At 39.5% G+C, this 18,738-nt stretch overlaps 1 protein-coding gene across 1 annotated transcript; it reads right to left on the bottom strand.

Annotated features, from left to right (window-relative positions):
- Positions 1-4,770: 4,770 nt before the first annotated feature.
- LOC118826176 (lactose-binding lectin l-2-like) lies at positions 4,771-7,353 on the bottom strand. Its single transcript, XM_036597068.1, has 8 exons — positions 7,292-7,353; positions 7,129-7,208; positions 6,938-6,961; positions 6,804-6,830; positions 6,540-6,670; positions 5,541-5,675; positions 5,084-5,192; positions 4,771-4,968 (listed from the first exon to the last, which is right to left on the bottom strand). Exons 2-8 carry the CDS (start codon positions 7,187-7,189, stop codon positions 4,880-4,882), a joined length of 576 nt encoding a protein of 191 aa, XP_036452961.1. The 5' UTR covers positions 7,190-7,208; positions 7,292-7,353; the 3' UTR covers positions 4,771-4,879.
- Positions 7,354-18,738: the final 11,385 nt, after the last annotated feature.

The raw sequence follows: 18,738 nt of genomic DNA, 5'->3' as shown, positions 1-18,738 counted from the left end.
ATATTTATTTTTCATGATGTCTAATTTTTTTACCTGTTGCCAATTAACCACCAGGTGTTTTTTTTTAGCATTACACGAGTTTACCAGTCTTTGTTACCAACTTTTTTGGAACATGTTTCTGCCGTCAAATTTAAAATGGGCAAACATCTTTCAAATAACAATATAATTTCTCAGTTTTAACATTTTCAAGTAAATTGAGGGTTTAAATGATTTGCACATCATTGCATATTGTTTTCATTTACATTTTGCACAGCATCCCAACTTTTTTTGGAAATGGGGTTGTAAATTCACTGCCACTTTAAATTTACTGCCACCTTATATTTACTGACACCATAACTCCACTGCCTCATTAAATCCACTGCCACCTTAAATCCACTGCCAGATTAATATTTCTGCCACCATAAATTCTTTGCTCTTTAATTTACTGATATCTTACATCCACTGCCACATTAAATTTGCTGCCACATTCATTCCACTGTAACCTTCACTTTACTGCCGCCTTAATTTTACATTTTAAATTCAGTGCCATTTTAAATTCAGTGCCACCTTAAATCTACTGCCATCTTAAAATCAGCGCTACTTTAAATTTACTGCCACCTTAAATTTACTGGTACCATAAATTCACTTCTATTTAATTAACCATTGCTCCACCTGTTTTTCCTCATTTTGTATTCTAATATTTTTTTACTAATGCTGTTTGCTATCTGGTGTCAACCACAGGAGGATGGGTTCCTCTTTTGAGTCTTGGTTCCTCTCAAGGTTTCTTTCTCTTGCTCTTACAGAGTTTTTCCTTGCCACTGTTGACATTGGCGATGCTCATGAGGGCATTGACACCTGGATCTGTAAAGCTGCTTTGTGACAACACCTGTTGTAAAAAGCGCTATATAAATCAGATCTGACTTGACTTTACCTTCTATCTAAAATTCAATGCCACCTTAATTTCACTGCCACCTTAAATTCAGTGCTACATTACATCTACTACCCTCTTAAATTCAGTGCTACCTTAAATTTCCTGCAACCTTAAATTTACTGATAGTTTAAATTCAATTTCATCTTAAATTTACAGCCACCTTACTTTCACTGCCACCTTAAGTTTACTGATACTTTAAATTCACTGTCACATTAAATGCAGTGCTACCCTAAATGCAGTGCCACCTTAAATCCATTCTTTTTGCAGTTATTGCTGTGCATTAGGCTGTAAGCATGAGTGTACTGTGTATGAGCGTCTATGTAAGAGATGTGCATCGTGACATCACTTGTGGCATTTAAACTGAATGTTTTGAACATTGCCCCCATTTTTGCATGGAAAAACCTTTCATCTTTGAATGATGATTTTCTGAAAACCATACGTCAAATCAGCCAAAAAAAAGCACAAGTGTGCTATGAAGAATGTTTGTACAAAATTTACTTGTACATCAAAAGCTGTGGACCATGAAAAGTTTATACAATTTAAGCGTAGAATTATAATAATAATAATAGATAATAGATAATAAGAATACGAAGAACACTAAATTGGCTTTTCCAAGCAAACTTAATGAATGGAGAGCAGTGGCCATTTATAAATAAATAAATAAAGCAAATAAAAACAAAAACAAAACAGAAGTCTAAAACCTAGTGCCACCTGAAACATGAGAAATAAGTTTAAGATAAGAGGAGAAGTGGTAGCGTTTGGAAATAACCGCTATTAGAGGTTATGTTAGACATGCTACAGTATAAAGCTAACAGAATGTTCTGCCTTTCAGGCAAAGCAAAAGGTGAAGTGTTTGTTTAGGCAAATATATAGTGCCACCTGGTGGATATATTGAGTATGTTCATTTAAAAGAGAGATGAAGCAGAGACCCAGGATGTGTTGGGAAAGCACAGCCAGAAATTAATGAAAGCTCAGTTTAATCTGTTGTCATCCTCATTCAGTCTCTTTGAAGCAATGTCTATGAGTAAGCATTTTAGTTTGGTAGATTGTTTATATGCATATTTTTTTAAGAATTGAGTCCTGTTTAAGTTCATTTTTGGGATTAATTACATTACCTGTGGCCTTAGCCCTTATCTTTGTCCTGGTGCCATGTGCTGTTTCATTTGTGTATGTTACAGACTTATAATTTACTTTACATGTGGAAACTACATCAGTCACTTTTTGTAATTTATGTTTTTTCAGTGTTATTCGAAATTCATATACTCAAGGCAAATAAAGTCAGAGCAAGAAGCTTCCTGGCCCTTCTAGCCTTTTGTGGATAGAGTTTGGCTGCTGTTTAGTCTGGTTCTAACACCTTAACGAGAACAGTACACAGACTAAGTACAGCAACATGAAAATAATTACTAAAAAATATTTGGAAAAGAAACAGTAATTGGGTGATTTCAAGGATTGGAGACTCCTTTGTGTCCAACTGATATTACATTTAAAAATACATGTGTAAGCTAAGGGGGTTCCACTTTATTGTAAGACTACCCTTATAAAGGCTTTATGAAAGGTTTATAACTAGTTTATTAATGGCTATTACCTTGTTCATAAACACCTCACAAAGCACCAATAAACAGTTACAGGGCTTAGGTAAAGTACTTTTTAAATGCAGGTACAGGAACATGTTTCAGAGAAATAACAAAATATTAAGACAACCCATAGGACTTAAAAATGCATTTTTCCTGTCCCAGCAACTGTAACCACACTTTACCTCGGATTATAATCATTATCATACTTCAAAAATCCTATTATTTTGCATTAGTTTGAGAATCTACTTAACATTTCCTGCTTGCAATATTATGAAAAGTGTAGAATGAATATTAAGCCCTCAAAAAAGGACGACAGTATCTTATTTTCTTCATTTTATTCATATTGTATTAACTGAGTTTCCTAAATTAAAGACTAAAAATAAATGAATCATATAAAATATAAACATATTAAATAAATCATTGGAATGTCTTTAATGTCCTCATGAAATAAGCACGGATCATTCTAGTTAACCACATTTTGTGTATTTGCTAGCTTTATGCTAAAACTCAACCCTGTTACTTATTTCAGTAATTGAGTCCAGTCAGAGTGAGGAAAGCAGCAGTATATTACCTGAGTTTTCAGCTGGTGCTCTTGTGTTTTTAATTGCTTTTAAATGACTTCAGACTCAGGAAGACATATTTCACTTGTACTTATTAAAGAAGGCCGAGAGGAAGACGTTGTGTTCTGAGACACATAATCTGAACGTCCGTCCCACTGCCGTCTTTTAAAGCTCAAACATAAACTTCGTGTCCTCTGCAGACCAGTTTCTGCTCCGCCATGTTGAACAGTATAAACTTTCACTATGATGTGACGCACATGCACAGAACAAACTTCAACTTTCTGATGGGGAATGTAATCGGATACAGGAGTTTACATGGCTATTGTTCTTCTATTTAACAGATTAATTACAGGAATACCCACCTCGTTCAATCGGGTACAAATTGTATTCCGAATGGTCTCAATCTGCCTGGTCTAGTCTGATTGAGGAGTATACACGAATGCATTCTATTCTGATTGAGCTACTGTTCAGATTCTTAACAGATTATCAGGCTGCATGTAACCGTGGCTACTGTTCCTGAAAGAGATTCGGTGTTGAAAAACGCCAGAAGAGTCACAAGGGCTAAATGAAACCCAGATCAGGGAATCACTCAGTTACCTTAATCATTACATTATCCCACATTATTTAATCTTGACTGGGCTATGTTATTTTATTCTCTTCTACTCCAGGTTGTAGAGAAGGAACGAGTGGCATTGCCAAGATTATTTAACGTTAACTAAACTAAGCCCAAGGCGGCACGGTGGCGCAGTGGGTAGCGTTGGTGCCGCACAGCAAGAATGGCCTGGGTTCAATTCCTGGCTGGGTGACCAGGGTCATTTCTGTGTGGAGTTTGCCTGTTCTCCCCGTGTCTGCGTGGGTTTCCTCCGGGTACTCCGGTTTCCTCCCACAGTCCAAAAACATGCAGTCAGGCCAACTGGACATGCTTAAATTGTCCCTAGGTGTGAGTGTGTGACTGTGTATGTCTGTCTGTCTGCCCTGCGATGGACTGACAATCTGTCCATGGTGTATCCTGCCTTCCGCCCAATGACAGCTGGGATAGGCTCCAGCACCCCAACGTGACCCAGAAGGATAAGCGGTTTAGATGATGTAAACTAAGCCCTCATCTAGTCTCATTCTAATATATACACCAAACATTCACCTAAAATGTGAAGCTAAATGAGGCTATACGATGAAAATGAAAGTATAAGAATGAAAAAAAGGCACCGATCCTAATTCAGAATCCAGTCTTACAGCGTTTCCACAAGCTGTAATTCAACAAAATTAATAATAATTATCATCACTCCAAAGTCAATTTAAACCGATTTCATACCCTCACATGAAATGGTCATGAACATGTTACCTGATGCTAGAGACATTGTTTTATGACATTTCTGAGATTTTGGCCTAAACTTTATTTAATTTCCATATGCAAGGTGTTCAAAGCTTTGTTTTTTCAGATTTACTACTATTTAATCATTATCAACATTACATATAAACTCAGAAGACATCTGTAGGTTCACTGGTGGTGTTAGATAGTAAAAACAAATGGCTGTTTGTGTGTTGTGGATATTGTGATCCCTGGTTCCTATCACCACCACTGTAAAGAACTCAGTAGAGTCAGTAAGTTTATTCACAGTAAACCATTTCACATCAGTGCACTGTGAATGACTTTGTTTACATTACAACCACTCAATTATACAGAAATTTTGCAAGAAGAGAGAGAGAAAAAAGTATCTGACAAAAAATGGAACTCTAATATTTTAAATTCTTTATTTGTATTGCTTTTTTAATGCTTTATGTATGATCATATCAGCGTGTTTATTGGCATAAACTGTAGATTAACAGTATCTGACATTTTAGGAATGTTTTTCATAGCATGCTATCTTCTTGCTGCAGACATAGGGATATGCACTATTACATGGAATATCATTCCAGTCCTTCTGATCTGTAGACAAACAGAAACGTGAATTAAGTAATTAAGAATTATTAAAGAATTATGGAATATTTTCCAAGATTAGGAAAATTAGTCATAAACACAGACTGGATTAACTGGAACTTACCACGCCAGTTCAAGTGCACACAGCACTCTCCATTCTGATGATTGGGTTCATCTTTATTCCACTTGCTGTAGTCGTATTTGGTCCCATCAGACCAGAACCAGCTATCCGTCTGTAAAGGAAAGTTCTTATGTTACACAGGCTTTAAAAACGTGCTTTAAAATCTCATAAGGTTTTTCTTAATTACCAGATTGGATCACACCACACACACACACACACAAACACATATATGTACATATATAAAATTAGGGTCACAAATATGCCTATAATTTTTCTGTTGTTGTTTCCTTTCATTTTACCACATTGAAGCACTAACACTAATACCTTGTATCCTCAGTTGTGCTGCCAAGCATATACATTACACCATCTGTGAGTAACCTGAATAACCGATGTTACTGTGTCTTCATTCACTAATGTTACAGACAGAGTTACAGTTGTCTCACATCCAGACTTTATATACCTTCTCACAGTTGGCAAGACCGAGCCATGTAGGGTTCTCTTTGGGGTCATAAGCACGGATGAGGGCCTTCACCAGCTGATATTCTTTTTCATTGTGGATTGAGACCAGGTTAGCACCCTGAGTTAAACACTGAGCCTAGAAAACAGAGAAAGAGACCAAAATCACTGAATTGCTGATGCAAGCCAAAAAAAGGGGAGATACCATAACACATTATAACATCTAATAGAATGTAAACCAAACACTTGATTTGGCTTCCTATTGACTCTGTACAAGCTTCCTGGGCCGGCCACTTGAGTTGAGAATTGTGTGTGTTGTTTGTTGTGTTGTTTATTGTTGACTGTTGTGAAGTTTTGAGTTTGAGAAAGTTGCTATGTAATTTAAAATTGGGGAGCGGCTTAATGCATTTGATTGAAAAATTAAGTAAACACAAGACAGCAGTTGGAGGGACCAAGACCACCATAATCATAAACAGAAAATTTAGATAATATTGATATAACAAAATTCATCCCAGGCAAATTACAGGTTTTTGTCGAAAATAAGTTAACACATCAACAGAGAACACATTTTGCACATTTTAATCCAATTTTATCTGCTTAATTTATCAAATTGAAATAAAATACAATAAAGCATAAAATGTGCACACTCTAATATGTAAAACGCAGCCAATTAATAGAAACTGTACAGTAAAATTTGCAAAAGAGCATTTAAGTGTGTTCTCTATAGAGGATGTGTTGATTTCTCTTCACTTAGAAAATCAAGAAAAACGTGTAATTTGATGAGGGTGTTCAAACCTTTGCATACAACTGTATTGGCTGTGAGGACGTGTGGCACTTTTGGTGGCACCCACCTGAAAACCTGATGTTTTTTCAATAGAAATGAATGGCTTAAAAATTCAAAGCGTGGTGCACATTGCTCCATAGAGAGCAAAGAATAGAAGCACATTCAGAGGTTTTGAAATAAAGCCCTCATTCAGGTTCAACATATAAGATCAAATGTTACCTCAGCAGTGGCGCGGTCTACAGCTCGGGAAAAGTAGATGAAGCAGCGTCCATTGAACCTCACCCAACCAGCTGGACATCGTGGATCAAATTGCTTTACACCCACTGGCTTTTGTCCCTCACTGATTTGTTCTTTTTAAGAGAATGAAGGAATTTTAGGACAGTACTGTAATGATCAACAACCATTAATTTAATAATGATGATGACGACTTCAGTTTTCTCTGATTTTCTTTGATTCATACAGTTAACCTGTGAATCTCTTTACCTTTAACTAATGCATTGAATTCAGCCTCTGGAAAAGCAGACAAAGAATAATGTTAATAAGCTGGTCTTTACTGTAATGGCTTTATTAATGAAGAACAAGATGTTGTAATAAAAGAGCTGAGCTGCCGTCACTACCTGATCCAGGTTTATTCGCCTCACCTGAAACAAGAAGAAAAATCATTTAAAGTGGTCTGTTCTACAGTTTACAGTCTACAGTATATTTCACACAGTAAGCTGTCAGTGAAGAGTAATAGTATTTATTATATTTGGTATTTCCATCAGCAGTGTCAGTGTTACAGTGATGGTAAGAAAGATGACACTCTTACCAAAAGCTGATGAAGCCAAGAAGAGAACAAAAAGCAATGACATTCGAGTCACGCGAACCATAATGGCTCTTTTTCAGGTTCTAAAAGAAAATCTGATGTAAGTAAATGCAAATATAATCTGTTAAATAACAATAAAAGTAAAGTAGAATAAACATTTTCATACCTGCAGATAGTTCTTGATGCAGGTCTTGATGAGGAATCTCTTGTGATTTGGTGATTAGATGTACTGCTGTGGGGGAAGTGCTGCAGTTTTATACTCTCCAGAAAGTGGTGGACACTCCCACAAACTCCAGATCCCACCCAATTTTTCTTGTTGGAGGACACGTTGATTGAAACGTGATCTTTCTTTTCCTTCATGGTGCACATTTTCCGTCTTGTGTTTCAACCTGATATTTAATTCTCTGATTAACATGCACTCTTGTGATACTTTTTTGAAGAGGAAAGTAGAAGTTCTGATCTACTGTCATTTTTATGTGTTCACCAAGCTTGACTTTATTAAAAACAAAAGGATTCTAAAAATAATTTCCTCATAAGATTCTCTGAGTAAGAAGATGCTGTAACAGTGTTGCATGAATATACCACCATGGTACTCTTTTCTTGTAAAATGTGAAGAAATGCACCTGAATCATTGTTTCCATTGCACAGGGCTGATCAGCAGCTACAGAGAAGTTGAATTATTGCCTATTAAGGTGCTTATAGTTACTAAATCAAAAGATTCTCATAATTTGTTCCATCATTGGCTTTATGTTGTTTAAATGTTTGTTCAATAAACATGGTACTACTATATAAATGCTTAGGCCTTCTAGGCATAATGAAAATAGAAAAATACATGTAGTTTATTCTTAGTTCATGTTTACTTAGAGCTGCACTAAGTAAGATTTGGGGATTTGGAGACCTCTCTGGTGTAAATGTACAATTGCACTGAACGTGCACAAAAACATTTTATAACACTGTGCTTTGGGCTCAATCTGACATTTTTTGCGAGTGTTTTAGAAGTGTATGCAATGAGAATTCAGTTTAAACTTGGTGAAGGATTTGTTAATTATGTACTATTGGCATATCTTCATTAGTATAATGTTGATTTTGCATTGGAGAGCTACACATCAAGCCAGACCTTTTTGTGTCTGTGCGTGTGTTGTTAATACATATGATAAGGTGTGAAAAAATCAATTGAACTCAAAAAAAGAACAGTGCAGCGTTACTATTGTATTTATACAATGCAAGTACTGATCTACTACTCAATTCATTTTTAAGTTTGTATTGCAAAAGAGGGTCAAATTCAGATAAATCAATGTAATCAATTATCAATCTCAGTGTTACTGCGCTCTGCTAAAGCCTGAGTAGACTGATAAATCAATCAGTGTTAGCAAACTCCTTTGAGGGACAATTGAACTGAACAGTCTCCTCAGTAGTGGACTTGTTCATGAGTGATAAGCTTACCAGGGGTGTTGTGCTGGACTCACAAATGCACTACATGGTAAAATACATACATTTTTATCTGAAAATCACATACAGTCATGTGAAGAAGTACGAACACCCTGTGAAAGGTTTAGACTTTTCCAGCATATTTGGACATGCAGATATCTTCAGTTAAAAATACTGATAAAAAGTAAAGCTGACATCATTTAAAATTACTAAAAAAATTAACGTCATCATTTATATAACCGAAATAAACAGAAATGCAATGATTACAGCACCATTAGAGAATATTTTGGAGGAATCTTATTTTTCTTATTTATCTTATTCATCTGGAGGTCTTATTTAAAACTCAGATATCTGGTCTGGTTTGCTCTTTGTAATCAGTGTTTGGGGTATCGTTAGTAAAAGGTACACATGTCTGTTTGGTCAGTTTTTAGACATCATCAATCATTAAATCCAAAATGAGGAGAAATTGAGTCAGAGGAATACATTTTACTGCCTTTCAAAATTTGACTGGATTTGAATGAGAGCTATAAATAATGTGCAGATAATAATAGAATTTAGCTTTTCTTGCTTCTGAGCTGCCTGAAAGTAAGCCAATGTGCTTCGTCCCCTGTCTGTCTAGCAAGTGTCCAGGCTTAAGCAAAGACGTGATTTCATCAGAAAACCAAGGACTTGATCTGTTCTTAATTCTGTACTTCTTAAAAGGTGCATGTCAAATCAAATCCAAACGAAATCACATTTATTGTCAAAATCACATTAACACAGGTACAAGGTGAGTGAAAATCTTAGGTGCATAGCCCCCTTGTAGAATTTAAAGACAAAATATACATATATGAAAAATAAAAGACACACAATATATATACATACACACACACATATATATAAACACTAGTATTGCACAGTGATAATTTATTAAATAAAACTTTTTGATGAGATAAAACTATGATATGTACTGTACACATTTCTCTATGTGCAGTTAGTGAGTCTGAGGTAGATAAATAAATGAGATGCAGGTACACAGGGGATAGAAAATTGATATAGAAATCTTCCAGATTATACAAGATATGGATAGAAGATATACAAGATGTCATTCTGTTTGTGTAAGTCAAGATTACACAGCCAAACCTCCTCAGCCGCCTGAGGTGGAAGAGGTGCTGTTGTGCCTTTTTTACCACCTGTGTGGTAGCACAGGTGAGGAGAAGGTGATGTTGCCTATCTTATCACCTGGTATCTGCCCGTCAGGAAGGTGAGGATCCAGCTGCACAGAGAACTGTTCAGACCCAGATCCCGAAGCTTGATGTCGAGCCTTGAGGGCACAATGGTGTTGAATGCTGAGCTGTAGTCGTCAAACAGCATTCTCACATACGTGTTCTTTTTGCCCAGATGGGAGAGGCCAGTGTGACGAGTCAGGGCTATTGTGTCATCAGTGGATCCGTTTTGTCTGTAGGTGAACTGCAGTGGGTCCAGAGTGGCAGGGAGTGAGGAGCAGAAAAAGTCTCTGACCAACTTCTCAAAGCACTTGCTTGTGATGGAGGTCAGAGCAACTGGGTGCCAGTCGTCATTTAGAATATTTACCCTGGCTGACTTTGGAACTGGCACAATGATGGCCAGTTTGAAGCACACAGGAACAACTGAGAGAGAGAGGTTAAAGATATCTGTAAACACTCCTGCCAGCTGATGTACACAAGCTTTGAGAGCACATCAGAATACTGATGACAGAATACAATATTCAGAATACTGGTACTTTTCACTCATGTAAATTCACAAAAACCTTTAACAGATGTTTATTTAAATAGTCGTTGCTGATATATTTACCGTAATTTTTTACAGCATACTGTATTCTCAATTGTAGTTTGGCAGCAGGTGTATTTGAACTAGTGAAACTTAAATTACAGTGAAATGAAGTATTTAAGAAATTTATTAACTGTAATTTTGCTGATTTTACCATCATTGAGAAAACATACTGTTGATTAATGGGTTTTGTTTGGCACCCATGCTGCTACCTTTTACTGTTTTTTTTTGTTTTTTTTTACAGTGTAGCTAGAAACCTACCATTCTAAGAAAAAAAAACAAAAAAAAAACAAAACTGAAATGCAATGAACTAGAAGTTTTAGTAACATTGGTAGGCAAAGTTAGAAATATAGCAGCATGGTCACCTCCCTGGTGTTTAACATGGCATTGCTCAATGCAAGTTTCATTTTCTTAAGTAGCCTGGTCTACCTACTCTTATTCCAAATAAACAACCAGCATGTAGAGAAAACAGAATACAGGTATTTGGAATTCATATTCACAATCCAAACTACAGACTTTGAAGTATTTGAATTCAGTCAATGTTTAATTTTGAAAAAGGCGGTATTCAGAATACTGGTTCTTTTTAGATTTTTAGAAGATTACTTTTAAAATACTCAAATAACTACTTAAATAAATATGTAGTAAAATGGACTCAAAAAAGTAAAGGTCTGCATGAGACGGATTCTTTGCCAACCCTGACGTTCCTTCTAAAGCATGAGTAGGTATACATCAAAGTGATGAAATTGTTGTTTAGCTCAGCATTACTGAGCTCTTTTGAGAGATGACGGAACTGATAACCTTCTCAGTAGCAGACGTTCTCTAGTGAAAAGCTTAACATTGGTGTTGTAGTGGACATTTAGAAGGCCTATGACAAATAATGCATTTTCATACAAATTTTAGTGCACACTTTTCATTTATTTGTTTAACATATTAGCAAACAAACACTAACTGGCATTCAGTTGTGCAGAAGTGTCTTCCCTGTAGAGAATGTGGAACTAATGTAGTATATATGTAAGTTCATTTCAAGAAAACATGAACAAAACATGTAATTTGAGCAGGGGAGCCCAAAAATTTGCATACAACCGTATTTCATCTACAACGGCCTTTAAATAAAATGGTAATTGTTATATGAAAAGTTTTAAACATAAATAAATTATAGCTGGTTTAACTGAATGTCTTATAAATTCAAACTAGTTATACATGTGACCCCATCTCAGAACGTAACTACACCGCTTATCACACTTCCATTGAAGCTAAAAGAGCAAAGTTTCATTGGAATCACATGTATGGGAGATGGGAATTCTGGATCACGTTTATGGCTGGTTTTAATAAACCTGCACCTGATCTACTGGGGAGTTTTTGTTACAGCACTTCTATAGCATGATATCAATATGTTTTATTTCAAAATGCTCTGTTATCTTTGTCACTACTCTCCAAAACAACTGTAAGCTTTTTGCATGGCATTTCACATGTCATCAATGTTGACTAAAAGAAGAATGAAGGGTTTCTGACATAAAGCATAAGTTCTTAGTGATTTACTGAGGGGCCAATGGTCAGTTTTACACAAAATGTAGATGGAAACACAAATCAACAAATTACACATGGTGAGAGGCAGATCACTCCAGCCCAAATGCTTATCCAAATGCTTATTGGACAGAAGGCAGGGAACACCCTGGACAGGTTGCCAGTCCATTACAGGGCAAAAACACAGACATACACATTCACACCTAGGGGCAATTTGGCATCTCCAATTGGCCTGACTGCATGTCTTTGGACTGTGAGAAGAAACCAACATAGACACAGGGAAAACATGTGGACTCCACACAGCAAGGTCACCCGGCCAGGGAATTGAACCCAGGCCTTTTTACAGTGCAGCTACAGCTTTAGCCACTGTGCTGCCCCTTGTTCATATGTGGAACAGACACAGAGTGGGGTCTCTCTAATGTGGGAGCAAAGAGTGTGGGGTATAGTAAACTTGAGCGGAGCTGGAGCGGCTTTATTACAAAAAGGCTTTGGGCGAGGAGCAGAAATGTCTGTGGTTTCATTCCACTCAAATGCTGTGGTCCAGTGTTGTGTTTTGGCATTGTTTTGGTGCCATATTTGCCATTTTGTCAATGTACACCATGCCTTGGTAAGGGAGATAATGAGAGGAGGGGAACTCTGAGGAATTTGGGCTGGAGTTCAGTACGGCTTCTGTGGGTCACAAGAAGGCCAACCCCCCCTATATTAAAGATCAAGTGCAGGCGTGGACAAGGTGGAGGAGAAAGGGGAGGAGTTGGGGTGCAAACTTTTGTCACGAGTAGGAGGAGTGAAGGACTGGTATTTATAGGAAGCTGGAATTGAGAAGGAGGAGTTTAGGCATGGTCTTTCCTCAAACTTCAGTTATGCCATAACTCCATTTTGTGAATGCAGACCATGCCTTGGTAAGTGAGATAATGAGAGGAGGGGAACTCTGAGGAATTTGGGCTGGAGTTCAGTATGGCTTCTGTGGGTCACAAGAAGGTCGACCCACAAAAATTCTAGATTAGATGGAGGCCAGCCATTTGTGAGCTTGGCAGAGGTCCTGGATTTGCATTCACATGTAGTCGTGGTAAGCTTGCGAAGACCGTCGTCCGAGTATTTGGACCATATGGTCAGGGAGCCCTTGGCGAGTAGCAGAAGAAGCTGCTCCGATTTTGAAGGAATGAGCAAAAAATCGCTCTGGAGGTTAACCGAATAATGAGAGAAATAGGCGTAAGAGTTTGTGGAACCAGCGACGGGAGATCACAGAGCCAGTTTCTGTGATGAAGAGTGGGTCTGATTCTTTGGTGAAGAGACCAGCGCGGAGTGTCTGAATGCAGCAATGGAGGATGTCAGAGGTTAAGGGCAGCTGACGTGGTGGAAGGCGAGGTTCATTTCTTTGGATTCCTTTTAGTAAAAGTATGATCTGAGGGTGGTTAGCCGTTGTGTGTTGGGTTCCGTTGATAACTTCATAAAGGAATTGATCCTGGCTAAATACACTCTTAAGGTGGAAGAGCAAATGGCTAAATATGAACTGGCAAATGTGAGGAAAGCAGCTGTCATTGAAAGAAGGGAATGGGATGCTGTGGAGTGCGTGGAAGCACTGGAAAGATTTCCATCCAGACCAATAGGAGTTGAAAGGACTGCTGGTCAGTTGGAGGATGGAGTCCAAATATGGAGGAGTCGGCATCAGATGAGGCTCTGCTTGAGGTGCCAAGGCCTTGAATTTCTGAAATTGAAAACAAGAGAGAGAGTCAGCAATTGCATTCGAATGGCCTGGGATGTGAATGGCTCAAAGAATAAGTTGATGTTGGATTGAGTGCCAAGTTGTTGATGATATGAACAACTGCAGAGTTGTCAGAGTGGATGAGAATCAGTCGTCCTGTCCATTCATGTCCCCAAAGAAGTGCAGCAATGACGACTGGGTTCCCACCAGGCAAAGTGTCCAGGAACGAGTTCCCACAAGGCAGAGGAATCGCCTGATTCGAGGGAAAGCAAAGCAAACTCCGGAGGCCAAGGAGAAGCGAACTAGTGGCCACCATAGAAGCCACCAAAGCCTATCGAGGGAGCTGCATCAGTGAATAATTGCAAATCTTCAGGGACTAGGATAGCGTCTTCATAGAAGAAAGAGATGCCATTCCAATGCTGGAGGAGGAAGAGCCAGAAGCGGAGTTCCGAGATACATGCATCATCCAAGGAGAGGCGGTGTTGGAGTCAGGGAACTGAGGAGGCTAGCTGAATGCCAAGGTACCCGAGAGACATAGATGGACCCAATGTCTTCTCAGGAGAGAGGGGGACACTGAGACACTAAAAATGCAGAGGAGAGTGTACAGAGGCCATACGCAGGTGGGGAGGAAGGGAAGACCACCACGAGGAAGTATTCGAGGAGGTGGAGCACGTAGGGTAGTCTGCAAACATTCAGCAAGATCCAACACAAGGCTTCAGCCAAGGTGTCGAAAATCTTGGGGCTGGTCTTGCAGCCAAAGGCGAGATGAACTGCAAAGTAAAACCTGCCTTCCCAGCAAACTCCAAACAGATGCCAAAAAGTGGGGTGCAGAGGGAGGATCTTAAAAGCCAAGACGATGTCAACCTTGGCGAGCCAAGCTCCACGGCCAGCCTGCTTGATGAGCGATAAAGCGTTATCCACAGTAGCATAGTGGAGAGAGAAATCTCCAAAACTTCTTTGGCCAAAAGGGAAGACACAACATCAGGCTCGGACAGAGCAGAGAGGAGGTTGCGACACAAAAGGGAAGAGGCAGAAAGCACAGCGAGTCCTGGAGAAAAGCCAAAGATAAGGCCGACCAGCAAATAAGAGACGAAAGAATGATCAGGATGGAGGGAGAGGTCAGCAGCGAGAGCAGGGACATTGACAGAAGTAGAAAGATGCTGGAGTAGTCATTTGGGCCCAAACTTAGGAGGGTGAAGGGGACATCCAGATCTGGAATGAGTTTGGCCACAATGAGAGCAGACATGAAGCAACTTGCATAAAGAAGAAAAACATCCAGCGGAGTTGAAATTGTTACAGACCTTCCGGCCTCCAAGGAAAAGCAAATGCCACCCGTGGCTGTCGCTGGAACTGGAAGTCGTAAAGATAGGGGCAGGGGTTGCAGGGGGAGCAGAGGGCATGGCAGGGTGGGGAGTGGGAGGGGGCGGAGTAACAAGAGTGCAAGAGGAAGCAGGGTGAGATGGGCAACCACAGAGCTCACAGGAGAGAGCAGTCCGACCAGCAAAAACACGACAGTAGAGCTCAAGATCCAGGTAGCCCCAATAGGTAGAAATGTTCCACTGGGCAGATGCGCAGGCTGAAAACAGACGATGGTAATCGTAGAAACCTGACCCTCCAAATCGAACGGCGAGGTCCAAGATGATGGAAAGATAGTCATCCAGCTCCTGACGCCTAGATGGGAAGGCTGAACAGATGACATCACGGTAGATGGAAAAGGTGAGGAAGAACTCAGGAATGGTGAGGACCTTAGAAAAGGGTAAGAGAAACGTCGCCAGCATCAATGGTACGGGGAGCACCAGAGGCATCAGAGGGGTGAAGTAATGAAGGGAGACTGACGTCTGCACCTTGGAGGATCCACGTACGCAGGGCAGAAGAGACGAGAGGTGGATTGAAGAGGCGGGCATCACCGGGCAGGACAGCAGGAGGAGCAGTGGAGAGTAAAAATGAGGAATTGTGAGAAGGGGCCATGGCTGAGCCGGTAGTGACTGCAACTGGAGACCTGGAACGGGATAAGAAAATGAGGCAGAAGAGCAAGCAGGGAATGTCAGGAAAGACTGAGGAAATGGGTATGAAGAAAAAGGGAGGGGATGGGATGATGAGGGAACGGGGAGGGATGATAAGGGGAGGGGGTTGGGATGATGAGGGAATGGGAAGGGATGATAAAGAGAAGGGATGGGATGATAAAGGGAGGGGATGGAATGATGAAGGGAGTGGTTGGGATGATGAAGGGAGGGGTTGGGATGATAAAGGAGGAAGCTGAGAAGAAGAAGGAAGAGACATAGCCAAAGGTGGGGCAGAAAAAGGCTGGGAAAAAATAGTGGGAGAGAGTCAAGAAAAAACAGAAGAAGCAAGGCATGCAATGGGGTGACAACAGTGTTGGCTGGGCCAGCAACAGAGGCAAGCTGCCTGGGAGTTGGTGACGTCATCATGTGCCGGGGCCGTGGGGAAGGCGACGCGATCAGGCTGCGCCACAGCAGCGGAAGGCAGGTGCTGTTTACTCCTGAGAGACTGCACATACAGGGAAAAAAGCACTGCCTTAGGTGCCGTATGGGCAAAAGGAATGTTCCGTAAGGACCTTCTGCAGTTTAGCCATGGTCCAATCGGAGATAAACAGAGGGAAATGGAAGTGCCAGAGCCGGGGGAACCGCGGGAATTCTCGGCTCACGACGGCCACGTCGTGTGTGCAGAGACTGTGCCGGAGCGGGCGGGGTATCTCGTTGCGGCGAGATGAGGAGCCGAAGGAAGCCGAGGCAGCAGGCGTTAGGAACCGCGATGACAGACTTGAGCCTGGGTGCAGGACGCGCAGATCCCTGGGAGGAAAGATGCTGGCTTTCTCCAAAGAGGTCATCGTCAGAAGCAACAATGTCAAGGTCCATGATGAGACGAGACGAGATGAGACAAGACAATAGCAGGTAAGTGGCACAAAGCTGGGTTGGTGTGAAATTTTGTCACGAGTAGGAGGAGTGAAGGACTGGTATTTTTAAGAAGCTTGAATTGAGAAGGAGTTTAGGCATGATCTTTCCTCAACTTACTTCAGTTATGTCATAACTCCATTTCATTGCACAGTTGTTTGGAAGTGTGGCGCTTATTGCATAATGCTAACTAATCCAGCTTGAATAGGACTTAAGGTGCACTTAAGGTATATATGTAGTTAAAACTCTTGGAAAATAAATAACGGACAATTTTTCCCTGCATTTTTCTACCAGCCCTTCTTGGAATTATTCAAATTTAAGAATAGCGTTTCTTAACATAAAATAGCAAAGAACGCTTGCTTTTCATCATCTAAAGTACATAATATCATTAAAAGATTCACAGAATCTGGAGAAATCTCTGTATGCAAGGGAAATGGCAAAAAAACTGTATATGCTAGCTGTGATCTTTGGGCCCTCAGGTGGCACTGCATTAAAAACAGACACAATTCTGTAGTAGAAATGACTGTATGGGTTCAGAAACTTCTGAAAACCACTGCCTATAAAAACAGCTTGTTGCTGCATCCACAAATGCAAGTTAAAACTCTAAAAGGCAAAGAAGAAACTATACATAAACAAGATCCAGAAATGCTGCCACCTTCTTTGGGTCCAAGCTCATTTAAAATGGCCTGAGGGGAAGTGGAAAAGTGACTGACAAATCAACATTTTATAAGGCATTATAAACATGGCTATAAATATTTATAAAAATGCATTACACATTATAGCCATGGTTATTATGCGTTATGAATTGTTAACATAATGCATTATAAATACTGTTCATAACAAACTGTAAGAGCTCATAAGTTGTATTTGTCCACTCTAAGTAAAGTGAAGCATACTGTACTAAAGCCTCCTCCAGTGTTAAGAGTGAGGCTTCAAGCTGAAGTATTTACTGAAGAATTTACTGAAACACTAAAACATCCACAATAAAGCACATTACAGGCTTCAAATGTCAGATTTTAAACTAGTGCTGCCATCAGTGTTTTACCCAATGTGGGAAAGGTAATGTAAACCACCATTAGCTTGGCACTAACTTAACACTGCATATCCAATAGAATGCTAGCAGAAATTTGCATTACTGTACTGGTGATGTTACAGAGTAAAGGTTTTCAGAGCTTGACGTTAGAACCAGTGAGGGAACAAATTACAATGACAGCGCTCTATCTCACCTCTCTCTCTCTCCAGGCCTTCGCTCTACAGTGACTTCACACTAGTGTGATGTCAGAGGGGGTTCAGTGGAGGGACTCATGGGCACTTCGTTTGCTGTGATGTAATGCAACATTTAAAGTGAGAGAGCTGGTTAAGAAGAGTGCAGTGTAGCAATAAATCTAGGCTGGACAGCCTGTTTGGACTGTTTGACAGCATAACATGTTATTAACATTACTTAAAATGCACTATATTAACAATATATTCATAATGTATAATAAACATAGCTAATGTCATACATGTGTTTATAGATGCTTACAAATGTGACATTCATAGAAAGTGTCACGGTGATTTGTTTATGGAACATATTGAAAGAATAATTACACAAAAAACTGCCAAACCAGAGAGGAACAGTGTGAATTAAATACAAATTACAACAGTAGAGTTTTTCCAGTCTCATTATTGTGATATAAACTATAGAGTACTGTGCAAGTCTAAGACCAACCTTCAATTATTTAATTTCTGGTCAAATGGATTCCACTTGCTGTAGCTGAATTTTGTCCCATCAGACCAGAACCAGCTATTGTCTTAAAGCACATTGGTGTTAGTTAAAAATGGTTCATAAAAAGTTTTGATTTGTCCTGTTAAGGGTAATTAAAATAAAAAAAAATTAAGAAATTGAGACAGTTCTTAATCAGTTGCTGACCAAAAATGATTCTTTCAACCACTAAAGTGAGTTCTTTACCTGTAATCAATGCATCCAAGTCAGACACAAAATAAAGTTACTCCATTAATGTCTTTTCTACTGAAGAACATCATGAAGAGCTGAACTGTCATCATTACCTCATAGAGGCTTTATTACTTGAGCTGCAACAAGAGAAAATAAAAAAAAAAAGACAAATTATCATCTGTAATGTGGAGGCTTGCCAGAGGTGGGATTAAAACCTAGGCCGTCTGGTCAGTATTTCAAAGGCCAACCAGGTGAACCACCACAAGGTTTTGGAAAGCAGGACCCAAACGCTGAGCTTCTATGCAATTGGAAGTTATTATTGAAAT

The sequence above is a fragment of the Colossoma macropomum genome, unplaced genomic scaffold (genome assembly GCF_904425465.1).
Source record: "Colossoma macropomum unplaced genomic scaffold, Colossoma_macropomum, whole genome shotgun sequence".
NCBI lineage: Eukaryota > Metazoa > Chordata > Actinopteri > Characiformes > Serrasalmidae > Colossoma > Colossoma macropomum.
The sequence above is the reverse complement of the archived record's forward strand: the minus strand, read 5'-3'. Positions and strand labels throughout refer to the sequence as shown.